General features: G+C 46.7%; 1 protein-coding gene and 1 long non-coding RNA gene across 22 annotated transcripts in view; both read left to right on the forward strand.

The window, feature by feature from the left end:
- epb41l3b (erythrocyte membrane protein band 4.1-like 3b) overlaps window positions 1–20434 on the forward strand; it is a 108472-nt gene that overhangs the window by 67867 nt on the left and 20171 nt on the right. For 8 of the 21 annotated variants that reach the window (XM_029726576.1, XM_029726566.1, XM_029726578.1 and 5 more), the window contains 8 exons: window positions 32–231; window positions 3046–3649; window positions 7248–7303; window positions 10119–10157; window positions 16176–16241; window positions 17747–17953; window positions 18594–18659; window positions 18832–19602. In XM_029726576.1, coding sequence (XP_029582436.1) covers window positions 32–231; window positions 3046–3649; window positions 7248–7303; window positions 10119–10157; window positions 16176–16241; window positions 17747–17953; window positions 18594–18659; window positions 18832–19602 — 2009 coding nt within the window. The remainder of the gene's footprint in view (window positions 1–31; window positions 232–3045; window positions 3650–7247; window positions 7304–10118; window positions 10158–16175; window positions 16242–17746; window positions 17954–18593; window positions 18660–18831; window positions 19603–20434) is intronic. The other 13 variants (XM_029726568.1, XM_029726572.1, XM_029726569.1 and 10 more) reach the window with 13 other exon arrangements.
- LOC115170199 (uncharacterized) lies at window positions 241–1936 on the forward strand. The gene is made up of 2 exons (XR_003870981.1): window positions 241–797; window positions 837–1936. It is a non-coding gene; the product is annotated as an uncharacterized LOC115170199 (long non-coding RNA).

Raw genomic sequence — 20434 nt, forward strand, 5'->3', positions numbered from 1 at the left:
AACGATAAACCCTCACCGTGCCTCCTACCAGCGCCCGTAACAGAGAACCACGACACCCTGATGATGGACGCCACGCCCGCCAAAGCTGTCGCCGCTGGAGACCTGATCACCACGGTAACGCCGGAGAAGAAGGCGGAGGAGGAGAAGGCCGAGGAAGAGGAGGGACAGACCAACATTACAGAGACGTCGGATCCTAATGTCCCCTCAACCCCCCTCAGACACGACAACAAGGTAAACCTCATCATCCTCCTCCTCCTCCTCATATTAGCCAATGGGGTTAGTCTTAGAAGTTTGGTTTGTTTTAAAGAATGCCATTAGCAATAGTAGCAATATGATTGATCCAACTCTGAGTTGAAGTTAAGACTCACAAGTTGAAAAACACATCCTATAAACTTTAATGACTCCTTGCTCTTGAGTCAGATCTATATGAGGACCTGTACTACGAAGCAATATCAATGACTTAGCCCGCTAACAATATCAATGACTTAGCCCGCTAAGAAATATTCTGAAATTATATATATATTTTTTTTAGAAAGATAAGCTTGAAATGGTCATGGTCTAATTGACACTAAAAACACATCGAAGTTTAGCTTTAGTCAATAGTTATTTCTGGTTGTTTATCAAAAATAGCCGGCTAGTTCGTTAAGCCTGCTTTATTGTATATAAAGAATTCTGGATTGACGGAATCCTAAACGGCTGTCTGTCCATGGACATTACTTCCTGATGTTGCTTTGTCACTGTCAGTACTGTCAAAGGAGGTTACAACAGCTTTGTCACTGTCAGTACTGTCAAAGGAGGTTACAACAGCTTTGTCACTGTCAATACTGTCAAAGGAGGTTACAAAGTACGATAAGAGTCTTTACAACCCCATGCCTAGATGAACCTCTCAAGTCTTTTCCTAAACAGTTAAGGAGTGTAATTTCTTTATTTATAGAGTATAGGGTGTCACCCCACAAAAGGATTCATTATTTCAAGTTTTATACAAATATGTCCATTCAATAGAACGTTCCGTCCGAAAAACAATAGTCCAGACCCCGTGTCTCTACCATATATGGTTCAAATGTGGCAGCCGATTTCTTCTGAGAATGTAGCGTGTTTAGAGTGAATGGAACGTCATCACAGGCACGAACAGACCGCCTCAGTAGAACTGTTAGAGAATGGACTGGTTTCCCGTATAGATCTAGTTCATACAGAATGGACTGGTTTCCCGTATAGATCTAGTTTATACAGAATGGACTGGTTTCCCGTATAGATCTAGTTTATACAGAATGGACTGGAGTCCCGTATAGATCTAGTTTATACAGAATGGTCTGGAGTCCTGTATAGATCTAGTTTATACAGAATGGACTGGTTTCCCGTATAGATCTAGTTCATACAGAATGGACTGGTTTCCCGTATAGATCTAGTTTATACAGAATGGACTGGTTTCCCGTATAGATCTAGTTTATACAGAATGGACTGGAGTCCCGTATAGATCTAGTTTATACAGAATGGTCTGGAGTCCTGTATAGATCTAGTTTATACAGAATGGACTGGAGTCCTGTATAGATCTAGTTTATACAGAATGGACTGGAGTCCTGTATAGATCTAGTTTATACAGAATGGACTGGAGTCCCGTATAGATCTAGTTTATACAGAATGGACTGGTTTCCCGTATAGATCTAGTTTATACAGAATGGACTGGAGTCCTGTATAGATCTAGTTTATACAGAATGGACTGGAGTCCTGTATAGATCTAGTTCATACAGAATGGACTGGAGTCCCGTATAGATCTAGTTCATACAGAATGGACTGGAGTCCTTGGCAGAACGACGCCAACCAACAAGCTAATTTACTAGCGGCTTGTAAGGTTTGTGAGTGAAAAGATGTACTTTTTCTAAATGAAATCCACTGAATACAAAACTAAATGAGGACTAAATATATTCTGAACAAAAAATATAAACGCAACATGTAAAGTGTTCCATGAGCTGAAATAAAAGATCCCAGAAAATGTTCCAGACGTACAAAAAGCTTATTTCTCTGAGGAGTATTTTTGTCTGTAATAAAGCCCTTTTGTGGTAAAAAAAAAAAACAACAACAAAAAAACATATTATGATTGGCTGGGCCTGGCTCCCCAGTGGGTGGGCCTAGAACCTCCCAGGCCCACCCATGGCTGTGCCCCTGCCCAGTCATGTGAAATCCATAGATTAGGGCCTAATTCATTAATTTCAATTGATTTCTTTCTATGTACTGTAACTCAGTAAAATCATTGAAGTTGTTGCATTTATTTTGTTCTGTATAATATTTATTTACAAAGCTAACAGACTAAATTTCAATATCCACCCTCCGCGAAAGACCGTCTGTTCATGTTTTCATTTTGTATTTCTGAGTATTTCCCTTTAAATCGCCATAGAAACGGCCCTTTCTCAACATAGATTGCGCGACCAGTATAGGCATTGAAAGCCAAGGATCTGGAGGTGAACATGACCAAGGTATCAGATTGATCTTGATTTGGAGGTGGCTTCAGCCGAAACCTCATAACAGTGCAACTTGGTTGGGTCGTGTTTCGGAGGGCGCGTGTCTCTCGACCTTCGACTCTCCCGAGTCCGTACGGGAGTTGCAGCGATGAGACAAGACTGTAACTACCAATTGGATACCACGAAATTGGGGAGAAAAAGGGTTAAAAAAAATAAATAATTGGAAACAAACAAAAACAAAATAATATTTACACTGTCAAGTCTATTATTAAGGTGATAATATTGTAGAGAACAATCTAATGATTCATTCTATGTAATTGATAAAAAACATTTTGACATTCATTTCATAGCACCCTGTTGAATTGTACAGTTTTTCCTCTACATTGTACAGCAGTGACTGAACTCCCTACAGCGTATGACTTGGCCGTTTTATTATTGATTTCCCAAATGCTTCCAGCTTATTTACCCACTGCTATACTATAACTGACTGCTTCTTGTCTAATTAGCTTGTCTTTTCTCCTCCCGTCCATATCATTCTGCTCATATGTATTGACTCACCATCCACACCATCTCCCGCTCCCTCCATCAGCGCTCCCCATGCCTGTACTCCTGTGACCCCCTCCGCTCTGAGCTCTCCCTCCCTTCCTCCCCCGTGGCCTCCACTAAGGTCCGTCGGCGGCGCAGGGAGAACGCGTCCCGTAAACGCTGTGCGTCCGTCAGCCCGGCTAAATCCTCTGCGGGGTGCCGTCGGCGCCAGGCCAAAGCGGACCGCGCCACCGCCCTCCTAGAGGAGCAGGTGCTACTCCTGTCGGCCCGGAAACAGCGTCTAGAACAGCTGAAGGCCCACGGGAGGCGGGGCGGCACTCTGTTCTCCTTCTCCCTGCACCTCCCCGACCTCTCCTCTTACCTAGACGAGGATGGCTACCTCACATTCCCCGACATCACGGAGCTCACCTTCCTCCCTGAGAGCGTGCAGCACTTCCGTCCGTTCAGGTCACCCTCTCTCATCCCCTGCTTCCTCTTCATCTTCTTTTTCCTCTTGTCCACGTCGTTCTCGGTGCCCTACGCCCTCACGCTGTCCTTCCCGCTGGCGCTGTGTCTGTGCTACCTGGAGCCCAAGGCGGCTTCTCTCACCGCGTCCATCGCTCAGGGCCTGCATCAACATGACAGTTGTTCAGAGGAAGATGAAGAGGTGTGTTCCACTTACAGTAGGCCTTAAACTATACTATTCCAGTAAGGTCACAGAATAGTCTTATTTAGTGTCCTGTCCAGACTTGGGCTACGTCCCCAAAAAAATGTCACCCGATTCCCGGGCTCTGGTTAAAAGTAGTGCACTGGATAGAGAATAGGGTGCCATTTTCAGATGCAATGACTTTGTCTGTCAGTGTTCCTACTTTCAGAGCCCTCGTCTCTTGCTTCGTCACTGGATGACATCGTCATGACATCACCATCACATGATCAACATTTAATTATCTTTATGCATACAGGGATGTTCATGCCAGTTGCTATAGCACCATTTCCTGTTGGATGGCTTTTTTTTTTTTTAAAGAATGTCAGCTTCTAATATAAAGGTAAACTACAATGCACTTTGGCGTGGTTGCTCATTTACCACAGCAGGGACCTTTGTCAGTTTGAGGGTGGATTTAGAGGGTAAAGTATTAGAGGTCGACCGATTATGATTTTTCAACGCCGATACCGATTATTGGAGGACCCAAGAAGGTCGATACCGATTAATCGGCCAATTTTTATTTTTTTGTAATAATGATAATTACAAAAATACTGAATGAACACTTATTTTAACTTAATATAATACACCAATAAAATCAATTTAGCCTCAAATAAATAATGAAACATGTTCAATTTGGTTTAAATAATGCAAAAATAAAGTGTTGGAGAAGAAAGTAAAAGTGTAATATGTGCCATGTAAGAAAGCTAACGTTTAAGTTCCTTGCTCAGAACATGAGAACATATGAAAGCTAGTGGTTCCTTTTAACATGAGTCTTCAATATTCCCAGGTAAGAAGTTTTAGGTTGTAGTTATTATAGGAATTATAGGAGTATTTCTCTCTATACAATTTGTATTTCATATACCTTTGACTATTGGATGTTCTTATAGGCACTTTAGTATTGCCAGTGTAACAGTATAGCTTCCGTCCCTCTCCTCGCTCCTACCTGGGCTCGAACCAGGAACACATCGACAACAGCCACCCTCGAAGCAGCGTTACCCATGCAGAGGAAGGGAAACAACTACTCCAAGTCTCAGTGCGAGTGACGTTTGAAATGCTATTAGCGCGCACCCCGCTAACTAGCTAGCCATTTCACATCGGTTACACCAGCCTCATCTCGGGAGTTGGCAGGCTTGAAGGGGTGGGTATAATTTGTGGAACGTTCCAACAGGAATCTGTTCCAAAAAACGTAAAGTAAAAGGTTGCCAACCAACAACGCATACAAAGTAGCAACGCATACAAACCCAGCTAACTAGCTGCCGAATAGCCATCAACTCACCACGTAGCTTATTCTTAATGTTTGTCCATAGGCAAACAGACATGTGAGGACAGACATTTTTCAGAATAAACGTGATGAGTGAAAAACGCAATGAAATAGACCGCTCCCTACCCGGTATCTTATTCTGCCGCTATACAACTTTGTATGCGTTGTTTTTTGGAAACCTTGTTATTTACTAAGTTTTTTGGAATAGATTCCTGTTGGAACGTTCCACAAATTATACCCACCCAGGTTGAAGTCATAAACAGCACAATGCTTGAAGCACAGCGAAGGGCTGTTTGAATGAATGCTTACGAGCCTGCTGCTGCCTACCACCGCTCAGTCAGACTGCTCTATCAAATCATAGACTTAATTATAATATAATAAACACACAGAAATATGAGCCTTAGGTCATTAATATGGTCGAATCCGGAAACTATCATCTCGAAAACCATTTTTTTTTCAGTGACATACTGAACCGTTCCGTATTTTATCTAACGGGTGGCTAAGTCTAAATATTCCTGTTAGGCATTGATGTTTATGGTTAGGTACATTGGTGCAACGACAGTACTTTTTTCGCAAATGCTCTTGTTAAATCAACACCCGTTTGTCGAAGTAGGCTGTGATTCAATGAAAATTAACAGGCACCGCATCGATTATATGCAACGCAGGACACGTTAGATAAACTAGTAATATCATCGACCATGTGTAGTTAACTAGTGATTATGTGAAGATTGATAGTTTTTTATAAGTCTAATGCTAGCTAGCAACTTACCTTTGCTTCTTGCTGCCCTCGCGTAACAGGCAGTCAGCCTGTTAATCCTTGTGGAGTGCAATGTAAGGCAGGTGGTTAGAGCGTTGGACTGGTAACCGAAGTTTGCAAAAACGAATCCCCCCTGAACAAGGCAGTTAACCCCCGTTTCTAGGCCGTCATTGTAAATAAGAATGTGTTCTTAATCTGACTTGCCTAGTTAAATAAAGGTGTAAAAAAAATATATTTAAAAATAAAAAAATCAAATCGGTAGCCAAAAATACCGATTACCGATTGTTATGAAAACTTGAAATCGGCCCTAATTAATCGGCCATTCCGATTAATCAGTCGACCTCTATAAAGTATGTTACTTTATGGCTATCCCCCCCCCATCTCAGTCGTGTCATCTTCATTCATGGCCGTATACTGTGTCTGCTTTAGACTAGATGCATACAGACATATTTTTCCACTCAGTCACCCAGTCATTCTCTCTGCATTTACCTCTGGCTAGATGATACACACACACACGCGCGTGCGCGCGCACGTCACAGTGAAACAGGAAGCGTTTAGCAAGACCAGAGCTGCTATGATGCAAGCCTCTGATGCTTAACACTGTAGTTTATACTGTATAGATCTAGTTCATACAGAATGGACTGGAGTCCTGTATAGATCTAGTTTATACAGAATGGACTGGAGTCCCGTATAGATCTAGTTCATACAGAATGGACTGGAGTCCCGTATAGATCTAGTTCATACAGAATGGACTGGAGTCCTGTATAGATCTAGTTTATACAGAATGGACTGGAGTCCCGTATAGATCTAGTTCATACAGAATGGACTGGAGTCCTGTATAGATCTAGTTTATACAGAATGGACTGGAGTCCTGTATAGATCTAGTTCCACTAATGCAGAGAGACTGATAAGTCACCTCCATACCTGCTACATCCCTATAGAATCATCATGCACATCGATGCTAAGAGGAGGCCTGAAAGTCCGACTACTTTTTAACACCAGGTCAAAGTCCAACTACTTTTTAACACCAGGTTAATTGAAGGCTTTGAAGGAGAAAAAAGGAATATTTTGTTTTATAAATGATAAACTTACCCAGCTAACTTATGGGCTAAATAAATCAAACTGAAATGAAGTATTGCTTATCAAATCGAGCAAAACCGATATTATACTAAACATAATTATTCAATTTGAACGAGTGGCCTTAAACCATAAGGTTAACATTTCCTCGGAGTCTGTTTGTAAACTATGCTTGTTTTCTTCTGTTGCTTTTTTCTCCTCTGCCTTGCCGTTGTTTTATCTTTTAGCAACTGTAAGTGTTTTGCTTTTTAAAACAACCTGTGCTCATTCCCCAAGGCTGCTTCCATACTCTCTATTTGTGATCGTTACCTGTTAACAACGTTTGTGTTGAAAGTTTGAACTGGTTCTCTCTCTCTCTCTCTCTCTCTCTCTCTCTCTGTCTCTCTGTCTCTCTGTCTCTCTCTCTCTCTCTCTCTCTCTCATTCCCTGCTTTCTGATCGGAAACGTTTCCGTTTTTGTTTACATAACAGACGGACAGCGAGCAAACCGACTTTGCCTTTGACGAGGAAACTACGGCCACTGAGGTTGGTAGACAGACACTGAGGTTGGTAGACAGACACTGAGGTTGGTAGACAGACACTGAGGTTGGTAGACAGACACTGAGGTTGGTAGACAGACACTGAGGTTGGTAGACAGACACTGAGGTTGGTAGACAGACACTGAGGGTTGGTAGACAGACACTGAGGTTGGTAGACAGACACTGAGGTTGGTAGACAGACACTGAGGTTGGTAGACAGACACTGAGGTTGGTAGACAGACACTGAGGTTGGTAGACAGACACTGAGGTTGGTAGACAGACACTGAGGTTGGTAGACAGACACTGAGGTTGGTAGACAGCCACTGAGGTTGGTAGACAGCCACTGAGGTTGGTAGACAGACACTGAGGTTGGTAGACAGACACTGAGGTTGGTAGACAGACACTGAGGTTGGTAGACAGACACTGAGGTTGGTAGACAGACACTGAGGTTGGTAGACAGACACTGAGGTTGGTAGACAGACACTGAGGTTGGTAGACAGACACTGAGGTTGGTAGACAGACACTGAGGTTGGTAGACAGACACTGAGGTTGGTAGACAGACACTGAGGTTGGTAGACAGACACTGAGGTTGGTAGACAGACACTGAGGTTGGTAGACAGACACTGAGGTTGGTAGACAGACACTGAGGTTGGTAGACAGACACTGAGGTTGGTAGACAGACACTGAGGTTGGTAGACAGACACTGAGGTTGGTAGACAGACACTGAGGTTGGTAGACAGACACTGAGGTTGGTAGACAGACACTGAGGTTGGTAGACAGACACTGAGGTTGGTAGACAGACACTGAGGTTGGTAGACAGACACTGAGGTTGGTAGACAGACACTGAGGTTGGTAGACAGACACTGAGGTTGGTAGACAGACACTGAGGTTGGTAGACAGACACTGAGGTTGGTAGACAGACACTGAGGTTGGTAGACAGACACTGAGGTGGTAGACAGACACTGAGGTTGGTAGACAGACACTGAGGTTGGTAGACAGACACTGAGGTTGGTAGACAGACACTGAGGTTGGTAGACAGACACTGAGGTTGGTAGACAGACACTGAGGTTGGTAGACAGACACTGAGGTTGGTAGACAGACACTGAGGTTGGTAGACAGACACTGAGGTTGGTAGACAGACACTGAGGTTGGTAGACAGACACTGAGGTTTGGTAGACAGACCTGAGGTGGTAGACAGACACTGATGTTGGTAGACAGACACTGAGGTGGTAGACAGACACTGAGGTTGGTAGACAGACACTGAGGTTGGTAGACAGACACTGAGGGTGGTAGACCAGACACTGAGTTTGGTAGACAGACACTGAGGTTGGTAGACAGACACTGAGGTTGGTAGACAGACACTGAGGTGGTAGACAGACACTGAGGTTGGTAGACAGACACTGAGGTGTGGTAGACAGACACTGAGGTTGGTAGACAGACACTGAGGTTGGTAGACAGACACTGAGGTTGGTAGACAGACACTGAGGTTGGTAGACAGACACTGAGGTTGGTAGACAGACACTGAGGTTGGTAGACAGACACTGAGTTGGTAGACAGACACTGAGGTTGGTAGACAGACACTGAGGTTGGTAGACAGACACTGAGGTTGGTAGACAGACACTGAGGTTGGTAGACAGACACTGAGGTTGGTAGACAGACACTGAGGTTGGTAGACAGACACTCTGGAGTCTGGAAGCATGGAAGACTTCCAGGTGTATCCATCATTGAGGGAGAGAATTTCACGATGGTTGAATTCTTAATAGATTCTGTTAATTTTTCAGTATTCACGATGGTTGAATTCTTAATAGATTCTGTTAATTTTTCAGTATTCACGATGGTTGAATTCTTGGGGGATGCATGCTTTTTCCCCCCCCAGTATAGTGAATTTTTCTAAAGCAAACGTTCTGCTATGTAGCAAATATATTTTGGGGTGTTATGTGTGCATGTTATTAGTATATTTATGTGAAGGACTTTCACTCAGGACTTAATCTCAGGTTTCCTGATTCTGTACTGTCCCTGTCTCTCTCTCTCCATCCCTCTACTTTGCTATCACTCTCTTTCTCTCTCCCTCCACTGTGCCCTCACCTCCTCCCTCCCTCTGTTGTGCCCTCACCTCCATCACCTCCCTCCATCCCTCACCTCCCTCCTTCCATCCCTCACCTCCCTCCTTCCATCCCTCACCTCTCTCCATCCCTCACCTCCATCCCTCACCTCCCTCCCTCCATCCCTCACCTCCCTCACCTCCATCCCTCACCTCCCTCCATCCCTCACCTCCCTCCATCCCTCACCTCCCTCCCTCCCTCCATCCCTCACCTCCCTCCCTCCATCCCTCACCTCCATCCCTCACCTCCATCCCTCACCTCCATCCCTCACCTCCCTCCCTCCATCCCTCACCTCCATCCCTCACCTCCATCCCTCACCTCCCTCACCTCCCTCCATCCCTCACCTCCCTCCATCCCTCACCTCCCTCCCTCACCTCTCTCCATCCCTCACCTCCCTCCCTCCCTCCATCCCTCACCTCCATCCCTCACCTCCATCCCTCACCTCCATCCCTCACCTCCATCCCTCACCTCCCTCCCTCCATCCCTCACCTCCATCCCTCACCTCCCTCACCTCCCTCCATCCCTCACCTCCCTCCATCCCTCACCTCCCTCCCTCACCTCCATCCCTCACCTCCCTCACCTCCCTCCCTCCATCCCTCACCTCCCTCCATCCCTCACCTCCCTCCATCCCTCACCTCCCTCCCTCACCTCCCTCCATCCCTCACCTCCCTCCATCTCTCTGTTTCCTCCTTTTTCCTCCTTCTTTCTCTGCGCTGTCAGTCGGAGCCGGAAGATGATCATTCTGAGATGAGGACACAGGTACTCTGGGTTTACCGTCAAGGCCCCGGTTTCCCAAAACCATCATTGTTAGAACATCGTTAAGTCTTCGAGCTGTTTCCCAAAACCATCGTTACTAAAGTTGCTCTTGAAAACACTCGTAATGGAAGCGTCGTAAGATGCTTTTTTTGCCCTCAAGCGTGACCCTATGAGGGCGTAGTGCTTGGCCTTAAACAAACTCTTTATCTGAGCAATTATAATAGTGTCAAATCATTTGAATTCCTTTTTTTTTTTTTTTTTTTTGCATACAATATAGCTGAATGATTTATTTTATACAGTTTATTATTGCTCATCTTTATGAAGGGTGTTGATAATTTGGGAGTTTATTGTATGCGTCTCTGCTAGCTGTATATTGCCTCGTCTAGCATGCCTTCTGCTACCACATACAGTAAACGTTGACACAACGCCTTCAGAAAATATTCACACGCTTTTGTTGTGTTACAGCCGGAATTTAAAATCAATTAAATGTATAGATTTTTTTTGTCACTGGCCTTCAAACAAAATACCCCACAATGTCAAAGTAGAATTAGGTTTTTCATAATTTTTACAAATTGAATAAAAAATGTTTTGAGTCAGTAAGTGCTCACCAGAAAGTAGCTTAACAAGTCACATAATGAGTTACATGGACTCACTCTGTGTGCAGTAATAGTGTTTAACAGGATGTTTTTTAATGACTCTATACGCCACACACATGACTCTCTGTAAAGTCCCTCAGTCGAGCAGTGAATTTCAAACAGTGATTCAACCACAAAGACCAGGGAGGTTTTCCAATAGTTTTCAAAAGAAGGGCACCTATTGGTAAATGGGTAAAAACTAAACTGTCCCATAGTGGTAGAGCGTGCTCACCCCCCTGGACGTGCTCACCCCCCTGGACGTGCTCACCCCCCTGGACGTGCTCACCAACCTGGACGTGCTCACCAACCTGGACGTGCTCACCCACCTGGACGTGCTCACCCACCTGGACGTGCTCACCCACCTGGACGTGCTCACCCACCTGGACGTGCTCACCCCCCTGGACGTGCTCACCAACCTGGACGTGCTCACCAACCTGGACGTGCTCATCCACCTGGACGTGCTCATCCACCTGGACGTGCTCACCAACCTGGACGTGCTCACCCCCCTGGACGTGCTCACCCCCTGGACGTGCTCACCAACCTGGACGTGCTCACCCCCCTGGACGTGCTCACCCCCCTGGACGTGCTCACCAACCTGGACGTGCTCACCCACCTGGACGTGCTCACCCACCTGGACGTGCTCACCCACCTGGACGTGCTCACCCACCTGGACGTGCTCACCCCCCTGGACGTGCTCACCAACCTGGACGTGCTCACCCACCTGGACGTGCTCACCCACCTGGACGTGCTCACCCCCCTGGACGTGCTCACCAACCTGGACGTGCTCATCCACCTGGACGTGCTCACCCCCCTGGACGTGCTCACCAACCTGGACGTGCTCACCAACCTGGACGTGCTCATCCACCTGGACGTGCTCACCAACCTGGACGTGCTCACCAACCTGGACGTGCTCACCCCCCTGGACGTGCTCACCAACCTGGACGCGCTCACCAACCTGGACGCGCTCATCCACCTGGACGCGCTCACCAACCTGGACGTGCTCACCAACCTGGACGTGCTCACCCCCCTGGACGTGCTCACCAACCTGGACGCGCTCACCAACCTGGACGCGCTCACCCCCCTGGACGCGCTCACCCCCCTGGACGCGCTCACCAACCTGGACGCGCTCACCAACCTGGACGCGCTCGCCCCCCTGGACGCGCTCGCCCCCCTGGGCGCGCTCGCCCCCCTGGACGCGCTCGCCCCCCTGGACGCGCTCGCCCCCCTGGATCTGCTCACCCCCCTGGATCTGCTCACCCCCCTGGATCTGCTCACCCCCCTGGACGTGCTCACCCCCCTGGATCTGCTCACCCACCTGGGCGTTGTGTGCTGAAGGGTGTATTTGTTCTCATAAGTGTTCTAATCACAAAAATTTTAGTTATTCTTCAATTTGTAAGATGACTGAGACGACGACGGCTAAGCTGGGTTCGGGGTCGAGATCATGCCCCCAGGTCATGCGGTTGTAGCATTTCTCTGAAAGATCCTCACGATCTAGTTTGTCTTGGCTTGGAACTCCTCTCAGGCGGCCCTCGACTCGAACCGGTCCGCGTCCGCATTGCCACGTACTGCATATAAAACTCTCTGGAAAGACGTGTAGCATTCTTGAGGAAGCTTGGAATTACCTATGGCTGCTTTCCTTTCCCGGATGCCGTTACCTCGGCTGGGACCGATGTCCAGGAAGTAGAGATTGATTGGGTGGTCTTGTCTGCCTGTACACTCTGGTACCCCACGTTCCACAGTGTCCAGGGTGAGTGTGACAAGTTGGCTCACTATTCACAAGAGGGCAACCCTTCCCAATAGGTGGCTCATTACTGGGATTCATTGCTGATTCCTGCCTGTAGCTCACTAGGTGTCTAGTGATACGGGTTATGGGCTCAATAGGTGATTGGTGGTTGGTAGTGGAGTCAGCCTAGTGGATAGAGTGTTGGATCAGTAACCAGAAGGTTGCAAGATCGAATACCCGAGCTGACAAGGTAAAAATCTGTCGTTTTGCTCCTGAACGAGGCCCACTGTTCCTAGGCTGTCATTGAAAATAATAATTTGTTGTTAACTGACTTTCCTAGTTAAATAAAGGTTACAAACCGGGTTGGACACAACCACGCTATTATCCCACACACAGTCTCTGTGGTTCAGATGAACTCCCAAATGAGCTGTGTTCTCCAGCTCAACGCTTTTCATTCCTGGGAATTCGATTCGATTACGAATCGCCGCTTTTACACCAGGAAGAGTCAGTTCTTTCAGAGCTGTCTGTCCCATTCCCAGCTAGGTAATAAGGGGCTTTGTCGCCAGTACCTATGACTGGTCGGTAGGGCAACCTCCATGATAAATATTTTTTCCCTGGGTCTATTTTTAATGTGTCTGGTCCAGCGCCCGGTGCCATCCAGTTACAGGAAGTTATCTTACCGCCTGAACAGAGTGAGGCTCGTTGTGACAAGAGTACCCCCAATTGGCACGGCCAATCAGGGTACGTCACTGAACGCCGGAGCCCGTGTACCCAGAGTGGGCCGGGCTTTAGGCAAAGCTTGGCACCTAAACAGTTTTTTTCCCCTACTGAGTTTCACAGTGGTCACCAGTGTTTAAAAGGGATGTCTCTCATGTGAGTTCGATGAAAAGTGGAAATGGAAGAAGAACCAATCTCACAGGAGTCTCGCTGTCTGCTCCGCCGACCAATTGCAAGCATGCGCAGTGTCGCCCTGGATCATGCGAACAGTGACGTCAGCATACAGGCTGCAATTTGTTGTGCGTCCCCACCCCCCCCCCATAATGCTTCTGCAGCGTCATCACGCTGATTGTTCCGAGACCTCAGTGCCTGTTTTGATTGGAGGAAAATATCGTCCCATCTCCAGAAGCAGGCAATCCGAGTGGTTCCTATGTCGAATCTTCGGGACTGCTGGTACAGCCGGTAGTCCTGGTTACGACAAGGAAACGTGTCTTTTGTGTCCCATTCTAGACCTACGTGCCCTCAGCAAGCACCTCAGAGTCTACACAATAGCTGCCTGGCTATTACAGCGATTGGCTGGTGGTGGCGGAGTTGATGGAAGCAAGCGGTGTTACACATACCCATGCTACTGTCCTGTATTCAGTCTCTAGGCTTCATAAGAAACCAGAAAAAGAGCTCTCTGACTCCGTCTCAGCACATTCCATTTCTGACTCACTCGCGTATCTTTTTCTGTCCACACGTAGGGCGTCCGGCTTCCAGCTCTGCTTAGCCACATTTCGACTGGTGCGTTTTCACCAGTGTCAATTCCTACTAGGGATGATGGCTTCTGTGATGGAAGTCGTTCCCGAAAACAACTCGAGGGGGGGTATGGACACTGGTGCGGAGTACACTGCATGTCAATTACCCGGAGTATCTGGCACTCGGGCGCCCCCCTGTTTATGTCAGACTGGCTTGTGCTGGTCAGAACCGACAATATGTTAGTGGTGGCGTGCATCAACAGATGGGGAGAGACTGTCTCCCTGCTAACCTTGGCTTGCTCCCTATCAGGGGCTTGAATACTTATCTAATCAATATATGTTAGTGTTTTATTTTTTATTTTACAAATTCTCCCCCCCCCCCATTACAAAAAATTACACTTTGACATTTGTGTATTTTTCTGTAGAATGTTGACAAAAAAAATTGACAAATCCATTTGAATCCCACTTTGTAACACAACATAATGTGGAATAAGTCCAGGGGTATGAATACTTTCTGAAGGCCCTGTATATACAGTATAACGCCTGTTACATTCATGTTTCTGTTGGGGGCCATTTTGTTTGACCTTGTTGGCTGATATGTTCCGGTATGTTCCATTACAACTCGGTGAGATGATTCTAATCATTTATTTTATTGACCACAGCCTTACACAACAAGACTCCTTACATCTCTCTACTGTAGTACTCTGGCATAACTCTCCAGATATCTGCATAACTCTCCAGATATCTGCATAACTCTCCAGATATCTGCATAACTCTCCAGATATCTGCATAACTCTCCAGATATCTGCATAACTCTCCAGATATCTGCATAACCCTCCAGATATCTGCATAACCCTCCAGATATCTGCATAACCCTCCAGATATCTGCATAACTCTCCAGATATCTGCATAACTCTCCAGATATCTGCATAACCCTCCAGATATCTGCATAACTCTCCAGATATCTGCATAACTCTCCAGATATCTGCATAACTCTCCAGATATCTGCATAACTCTCCAGATATCTGCATAACCCTCCAGATATTCATTTTTCTAGCGTTGCACGGTTCACTGAAAATTCTTTACTCCACACTATATATAACATGAAACAATTATTTGGGTACTAGAATTGTTTTACTTTCGGATTCTTCAAATGTCTCACGTTTGGAAATGAACTAAAATGGAAATTACCTTTTTATTTAGAAAATTTTATTTTTTTTATTTTTTTTTGTCCGAGTATATCATGACATGGAAAAAGAAATACGTTAGTGATTGGTATTCCCAGCGACTTTCTGAAGAAGCAACGACACCCTGTCTGGTGTATGTCCGGTGCTCGAAAGAGGCTTTATTACAGACCGACGTCAACTCGATCGAATCATTCATTCTATCCATCTGTTACATTTATTATTATTTACAGCGTTATTCTGTTGAGCAAAGGTTGATTTTTAGTCTTCTAGGGCAACGTATAATATCAGAAGATTAAATTACATGTTTCTAATTATGGACAAGTTGAACTAATAAAATGTTGAAAATTATATGCAGAAACATATCTAAATCAGGGCCCCTGTCAAAAATTGCTCTGCTGTCTTTGACTGTAGCCTACAGAGCATTTTCAATATTTGCAGGTCGGGTACGGGCCTCACATTTTCACTTTTATCACATATAGTCGGGCGGATTGGTAATTGGGATGGGTTATTAGCAATTACGGCCGGGTGCGGATGAACTACCGTTTTGTGTAGTCGTTAACGATGCTAATGATAACACCTTTTGGTATATTTTGGGTATTCCCAAAATTCGAAACGTTAACTACAAAGTTAGCCTATGCTTACCTGGCAGAATCATGATTATTTGTATCAATCCCAGTGGCCAATTCTTTTGCAAACTCCTTCACATGTGCTACAGAAACACAGCTAACCTAACAACAATGCAATGTGCAGGCACACTTGAATTAAAGGGTAACACCGTTCAAAAATCTAAATTTGTTAGATTTTTTTCCCCCCAGACCTCAAAATTGATCCCATGATGTGAGTTAATCATTGTTGTGGATTTGGATCATCCAATTATGTTGTTTTATCTATCTATTTATTAAAACCTGTGGTATCGTTTTGGTATTGAGTATCGAGATACTAAACCTAGTACCGAAGTCAAAATGACCACATCGTGAGAACACTGCATTCTTATGCCTCGCTTTCTCCTCTTGTCTTTCCAGTACAGTTTCATAAGGCGAATTAAAGGAGAAAACGTTTTTATCAAGCATAGTAATCTCATGTTAGAGGTTGGTGAAAAACAGAATGCATGATGTGCATTACGCATGCAGGTCTGTTAGTGTGAAGAACCCCCTAACTGCTGACTGCGGAAAACAAAATAATGTTCAATACATCTGGTACGTTTGGACGCATCCTATCTTACAGACTAAACTGCCAGGAATGGTCTTTGAAGTGTTGATACTCACCTTATCGACTAGGTACAGCTGTAGTGAATTGCCTAAAACCCTAAACCTTAAGCTTCTTATCATTGTGTGAAATACTCAAACTCTTGTGTAGCGATAGATAGGACTGAACCGAGAATCCTCTAACCCTAAAACCCTAAAACCCTAAACCCTTAAACCCTAAAAACCCTAAAAACCCTAGCAAGAAGTAGGAGTGTTGTTCTGAAGCCATGCTGCAATGCATCCTCATTAGTCATCCTGGAGTGCGTCCCAATTTGGCACCCTATTCCCTATATAGTGCACTACTTTAGACCAGATTCCTATGGAGCCCTATTCCCTATATAGTGCACTACTTTAGACCAGATTCCTATGGAGCCCTATTCCCTATATAGTGCACTACTTTAGACCAGGGCCCTATAGAACCCTATTCCCTATATAGTGCACTACTTTAGACCAGGGCCCTATGGAACCCTATTCCCTATATAGTGCACTACTTTAGACCAGAGCCCTATGGAACCCTATTCCCTATATAGTGCACTACTTTAGACCAGAGCCCCATGGCACCCTATTCCCTATATAGTGCACTACTTTAGACCAGATTCCTATGGAGCCTGGTTAAAAGTAATGCACTATAAAGGGAATAGGGTGCCGTTTGGGACGCAGAACATACTCTCGTTACTTTGGTTTATCCCATTCTGGTCTAGTCATGCCGCCGGGGTCATTTATCAGTTCCTCACTACTGCCTGGGGCTTAGCCTTAGAGAGAATCATCCTCACAGCCCTGGGATACTACTGCCTGGGGCTTAGCCTTAGAGAGAATCATCCTCACAGCCCTGGGATACTACTGCCTGGGGCTTAGCCTTAGAGAGAATCATCCTCACAGCCCTGGGATACTACTGCCTGGGGCTTAGCCTTAGAGAGAATCATCCTCACAGCCCTGGGATACTACTGCCTGGGGCTTAGCCTTAGAGAGAATCATCCTCACAGCCCTGGGATACTACTGCCTGGGGCTTAGCCTTAGAGAGAATCATCCTCACAGCCCTGGGATACTACTGCCTGGGGCTTAGCCTTAGAGAGAATCATCCTCACAGCCCTGGGATACTACTGCCTGGGGCTTAGCCTTAGAGAGAATCATCCTCACAGCCCTGGGATACTACTGCCTGGGGCTTAGCCTTAGAGAGAATCAAAGCTACCATATGAAATACAAAACACCACGCATGGCTTGTCTCCCGACCCTCGTATTGCCTGCCTAGTTGCCTACCTTACTTCCTGCTTAGCCTGCTTGTATCCTGCATGGTGATTGGTCGATCAGCACCTCACGTCCTTCTATCCTGCTCCTGATTGGTGGTTCAGAACACAGAGGCGTCGGAGGAGCTGGTGAAACATCAGAGAGACATCAGTGAACTGAAGCGCTCCTTCCTGGAGACGTCAGGTGACGCTGAATCCCTGGGACTGACCGAGTGGGAGAAGAGACTGTCCTCGTCTCCTCCAGCTCGTTCCCACAGCGAGGGAGTGGAGGAGGCACCCATGATAGAGCCACTAAACACCCCACAGGACTCAGTAAGAACCAGGAACTTAAGGGCCTACTAGAAATACATGCTAGCTAACTGCATGGGTACACTGGCTGTGACAGAGACACTGAAGGGGGGGTCTTAGGTGAGCGGAGAGACTGTCGACTGCTCTAGCCACATCAGTGTGTAAGATCCAGGGTGGACGAGCTAACTGCATGGATGGGGGTACAAGGTTTTTCTTTTCACATGGTCAGGGAAGACTCTATGCATGGGGACACTGTCTTATGCGCTAGAGAAGAACCTGGACACTCACAGAACATGGACACTATGTAATATAGAACTGTGTTGTCTCTGTAGGAGACAGAGGAAGTTCCTGCTGTAATATATAATATAGAACTGTGTTGTCTCTGTAGGAGACAGAGGAAGTTCCTGCTGTAATATATAATATAGAACTGTTTTCTCTGTAGGAGACAGAGGAAGTTCCTGCTGTAATATATAATATAGAACTGTGTTTTCTCTGTAGGAGACAGAGGAAGTTCCTGCTGTAATATATAATATAGAACTGTGTTTTCTCTGTAGGAGACAGAGGAAGTTCCTGCTGTAATATATAATATAGAACTGTGTTTTCTCTGTAGAAGACAGGAAGTTCCTGCTGTAATATATAATATAGAACTGTGTTTTCTCTGTAGGAGACAGAGGAAGTTCCTGCTGCTGAGGAAGAAATGAAGCAGGAGATACAAGCCAATGGCATTGAGGCAAGACATCCATTGTGTGTGTGCGTCTGTGTGTATCTCTCTGTGTGTCTGTCTGGTCACTGTAAGCCTAAGTCTCTCCTTAGTGTGTCTGTCTGTGTCGGTGTGTCTGTGTCTTCATCTGTGTATCTCTGTGTGTCTGTGTGGTCACTGTAAGCAAAGTCTCTTCCTGTAGGCTGCAGGCATGGTGAACTCTAGTGATGTGGGGGCGGGGACAGCAGGAGCACAAGGGTGTGGTCTGATGACTGTAACTGATACCTTAGAAGACGTCACCAGTGACTGGACGGACAGAGAGACGGATGGACTGAAGGAAGACGGAGAGGAAGAGAAGTTCCTAGTATCTCCGGAGCTGAAGATAAGTCCAGGGACAGTCAGACAGGAAGTCTCTACGGCCATCTTGGACAAGAGAGGAACACTCATCATCCTGAGGGAGATGGAGTCTGAAGACAAAATGGACGCCAGCGGAGACCTTACCAAGACCAACCAGGAGAAAGGAGGGGGGACTTCAGCAACCATTAAGGAGGGTGAAGATGACGAGCTAGATGGAGATCCTCTCACCAGAACTAAGGAGAAATATTCCATAATCAACACGAATGAAGATGAGACCAGTGGTGAGGTAGATGCTGAGGCCATGTCTAAGGAGACTAGCAACAAGAGAGAGATATCTCTCAACTTAAGCCAGACTGAGACTGATGAAGAAATTAGTGGCGTTAACTCACTCCAGAAGACTGAGGCTCCAAGTCCCTCTGAGGTCTTGACCAAGACAGTTGAAAGGTCAGAGTTCGCCACCGTGTCACATGAGAAGGTGACGGAGCTGATTACCCAGGATGCACCGCCAAAGAGAGAGGAATCGTGTGGCCTGGATGAAGCTGTGAGCGACCTATCACAGTGGACCTTCTCCGACGGTCAATTTGCCACCAAACCATCACCTGGATCTCTAGCTGTGGTACTGTATATGAAACAATACAAGCTGCATGTGAGGCTTCCTCCTACACATGTCCTACTGTACCTATCTGCTGCCCCCCCCTCCCCCCCTCCAGCAGTGCTCCGACCAGTATTACTGAGACGTACAGTAACGCTCTGTCCTGCATGGCTACACTACCAAACAAACTGTCTGTATATCCACTTTTATCTGCCCACTTCAAGCACAGGCTCTTTGTTGCTCTCAAAGCTTTGCTTCATTTTGACATATGGCTCCAAAGCTTACTGTATCTTGCAGCTCCCAGCTCCTCAGGTGGGCAGCTCCCAGCTCCTCAGGTGGGCAGCTACCAGCTCCTCAGGTGGGCAGCTACCAGCTCCTCAGGTGGGCAGCTACCAGCTCCTCAGGTGGGCAGCTACCAGCTCCTCAGGTGGGCAGCTACCAGCTCCTCAGGTGGGCAGCTCCTCAGGTGGGCAGCTCCCAGCTCCTCGGGTGGGCAGCTACCAGCTCCTCAGGTGGGCAGCTCCTCGGGTGGGCAGCTCCCAGCTCCTCGGGTGGGCAGCTCCCAGCTCCTCGGGTGGGCAGCTACCAGCTCCTCGGGTGGGCAGCTACCAGCTCCTCGGGTGGGCAGCTCCTCGGGTGGGCAGCTCCTCGGGTGGGCAGCTACCAGCTCCTCGGGTGGGCAGCTCCTCGGGTGGGCAGCTCCTCGGGTGGGCAGCTACCAGCTCCTCGGGTGGGCAGCTCCTCGGGTGGGCAGCTACCAGCTCCTCGGGTGGGCAGCTACCAGCTCCTCGGGTGGGCAGCTACCAGCTCCTCGGGTGGGCAGCTACCAGCTCCTCGGGGGGCAGCTCCTCAGGTG

Source organism: Salmo trutta, chromosome 31 (assembly GCF_901001165.1).
Source record: "Salmo trutta chromosome 31, fSalTru1.1, whole genome shotgun sequence".
NCBI lineage: Eukaryota > Metazoa > Chordata > Actinopteri > Salmoniformes > Salmonidae > Salmo > Salmo trutta.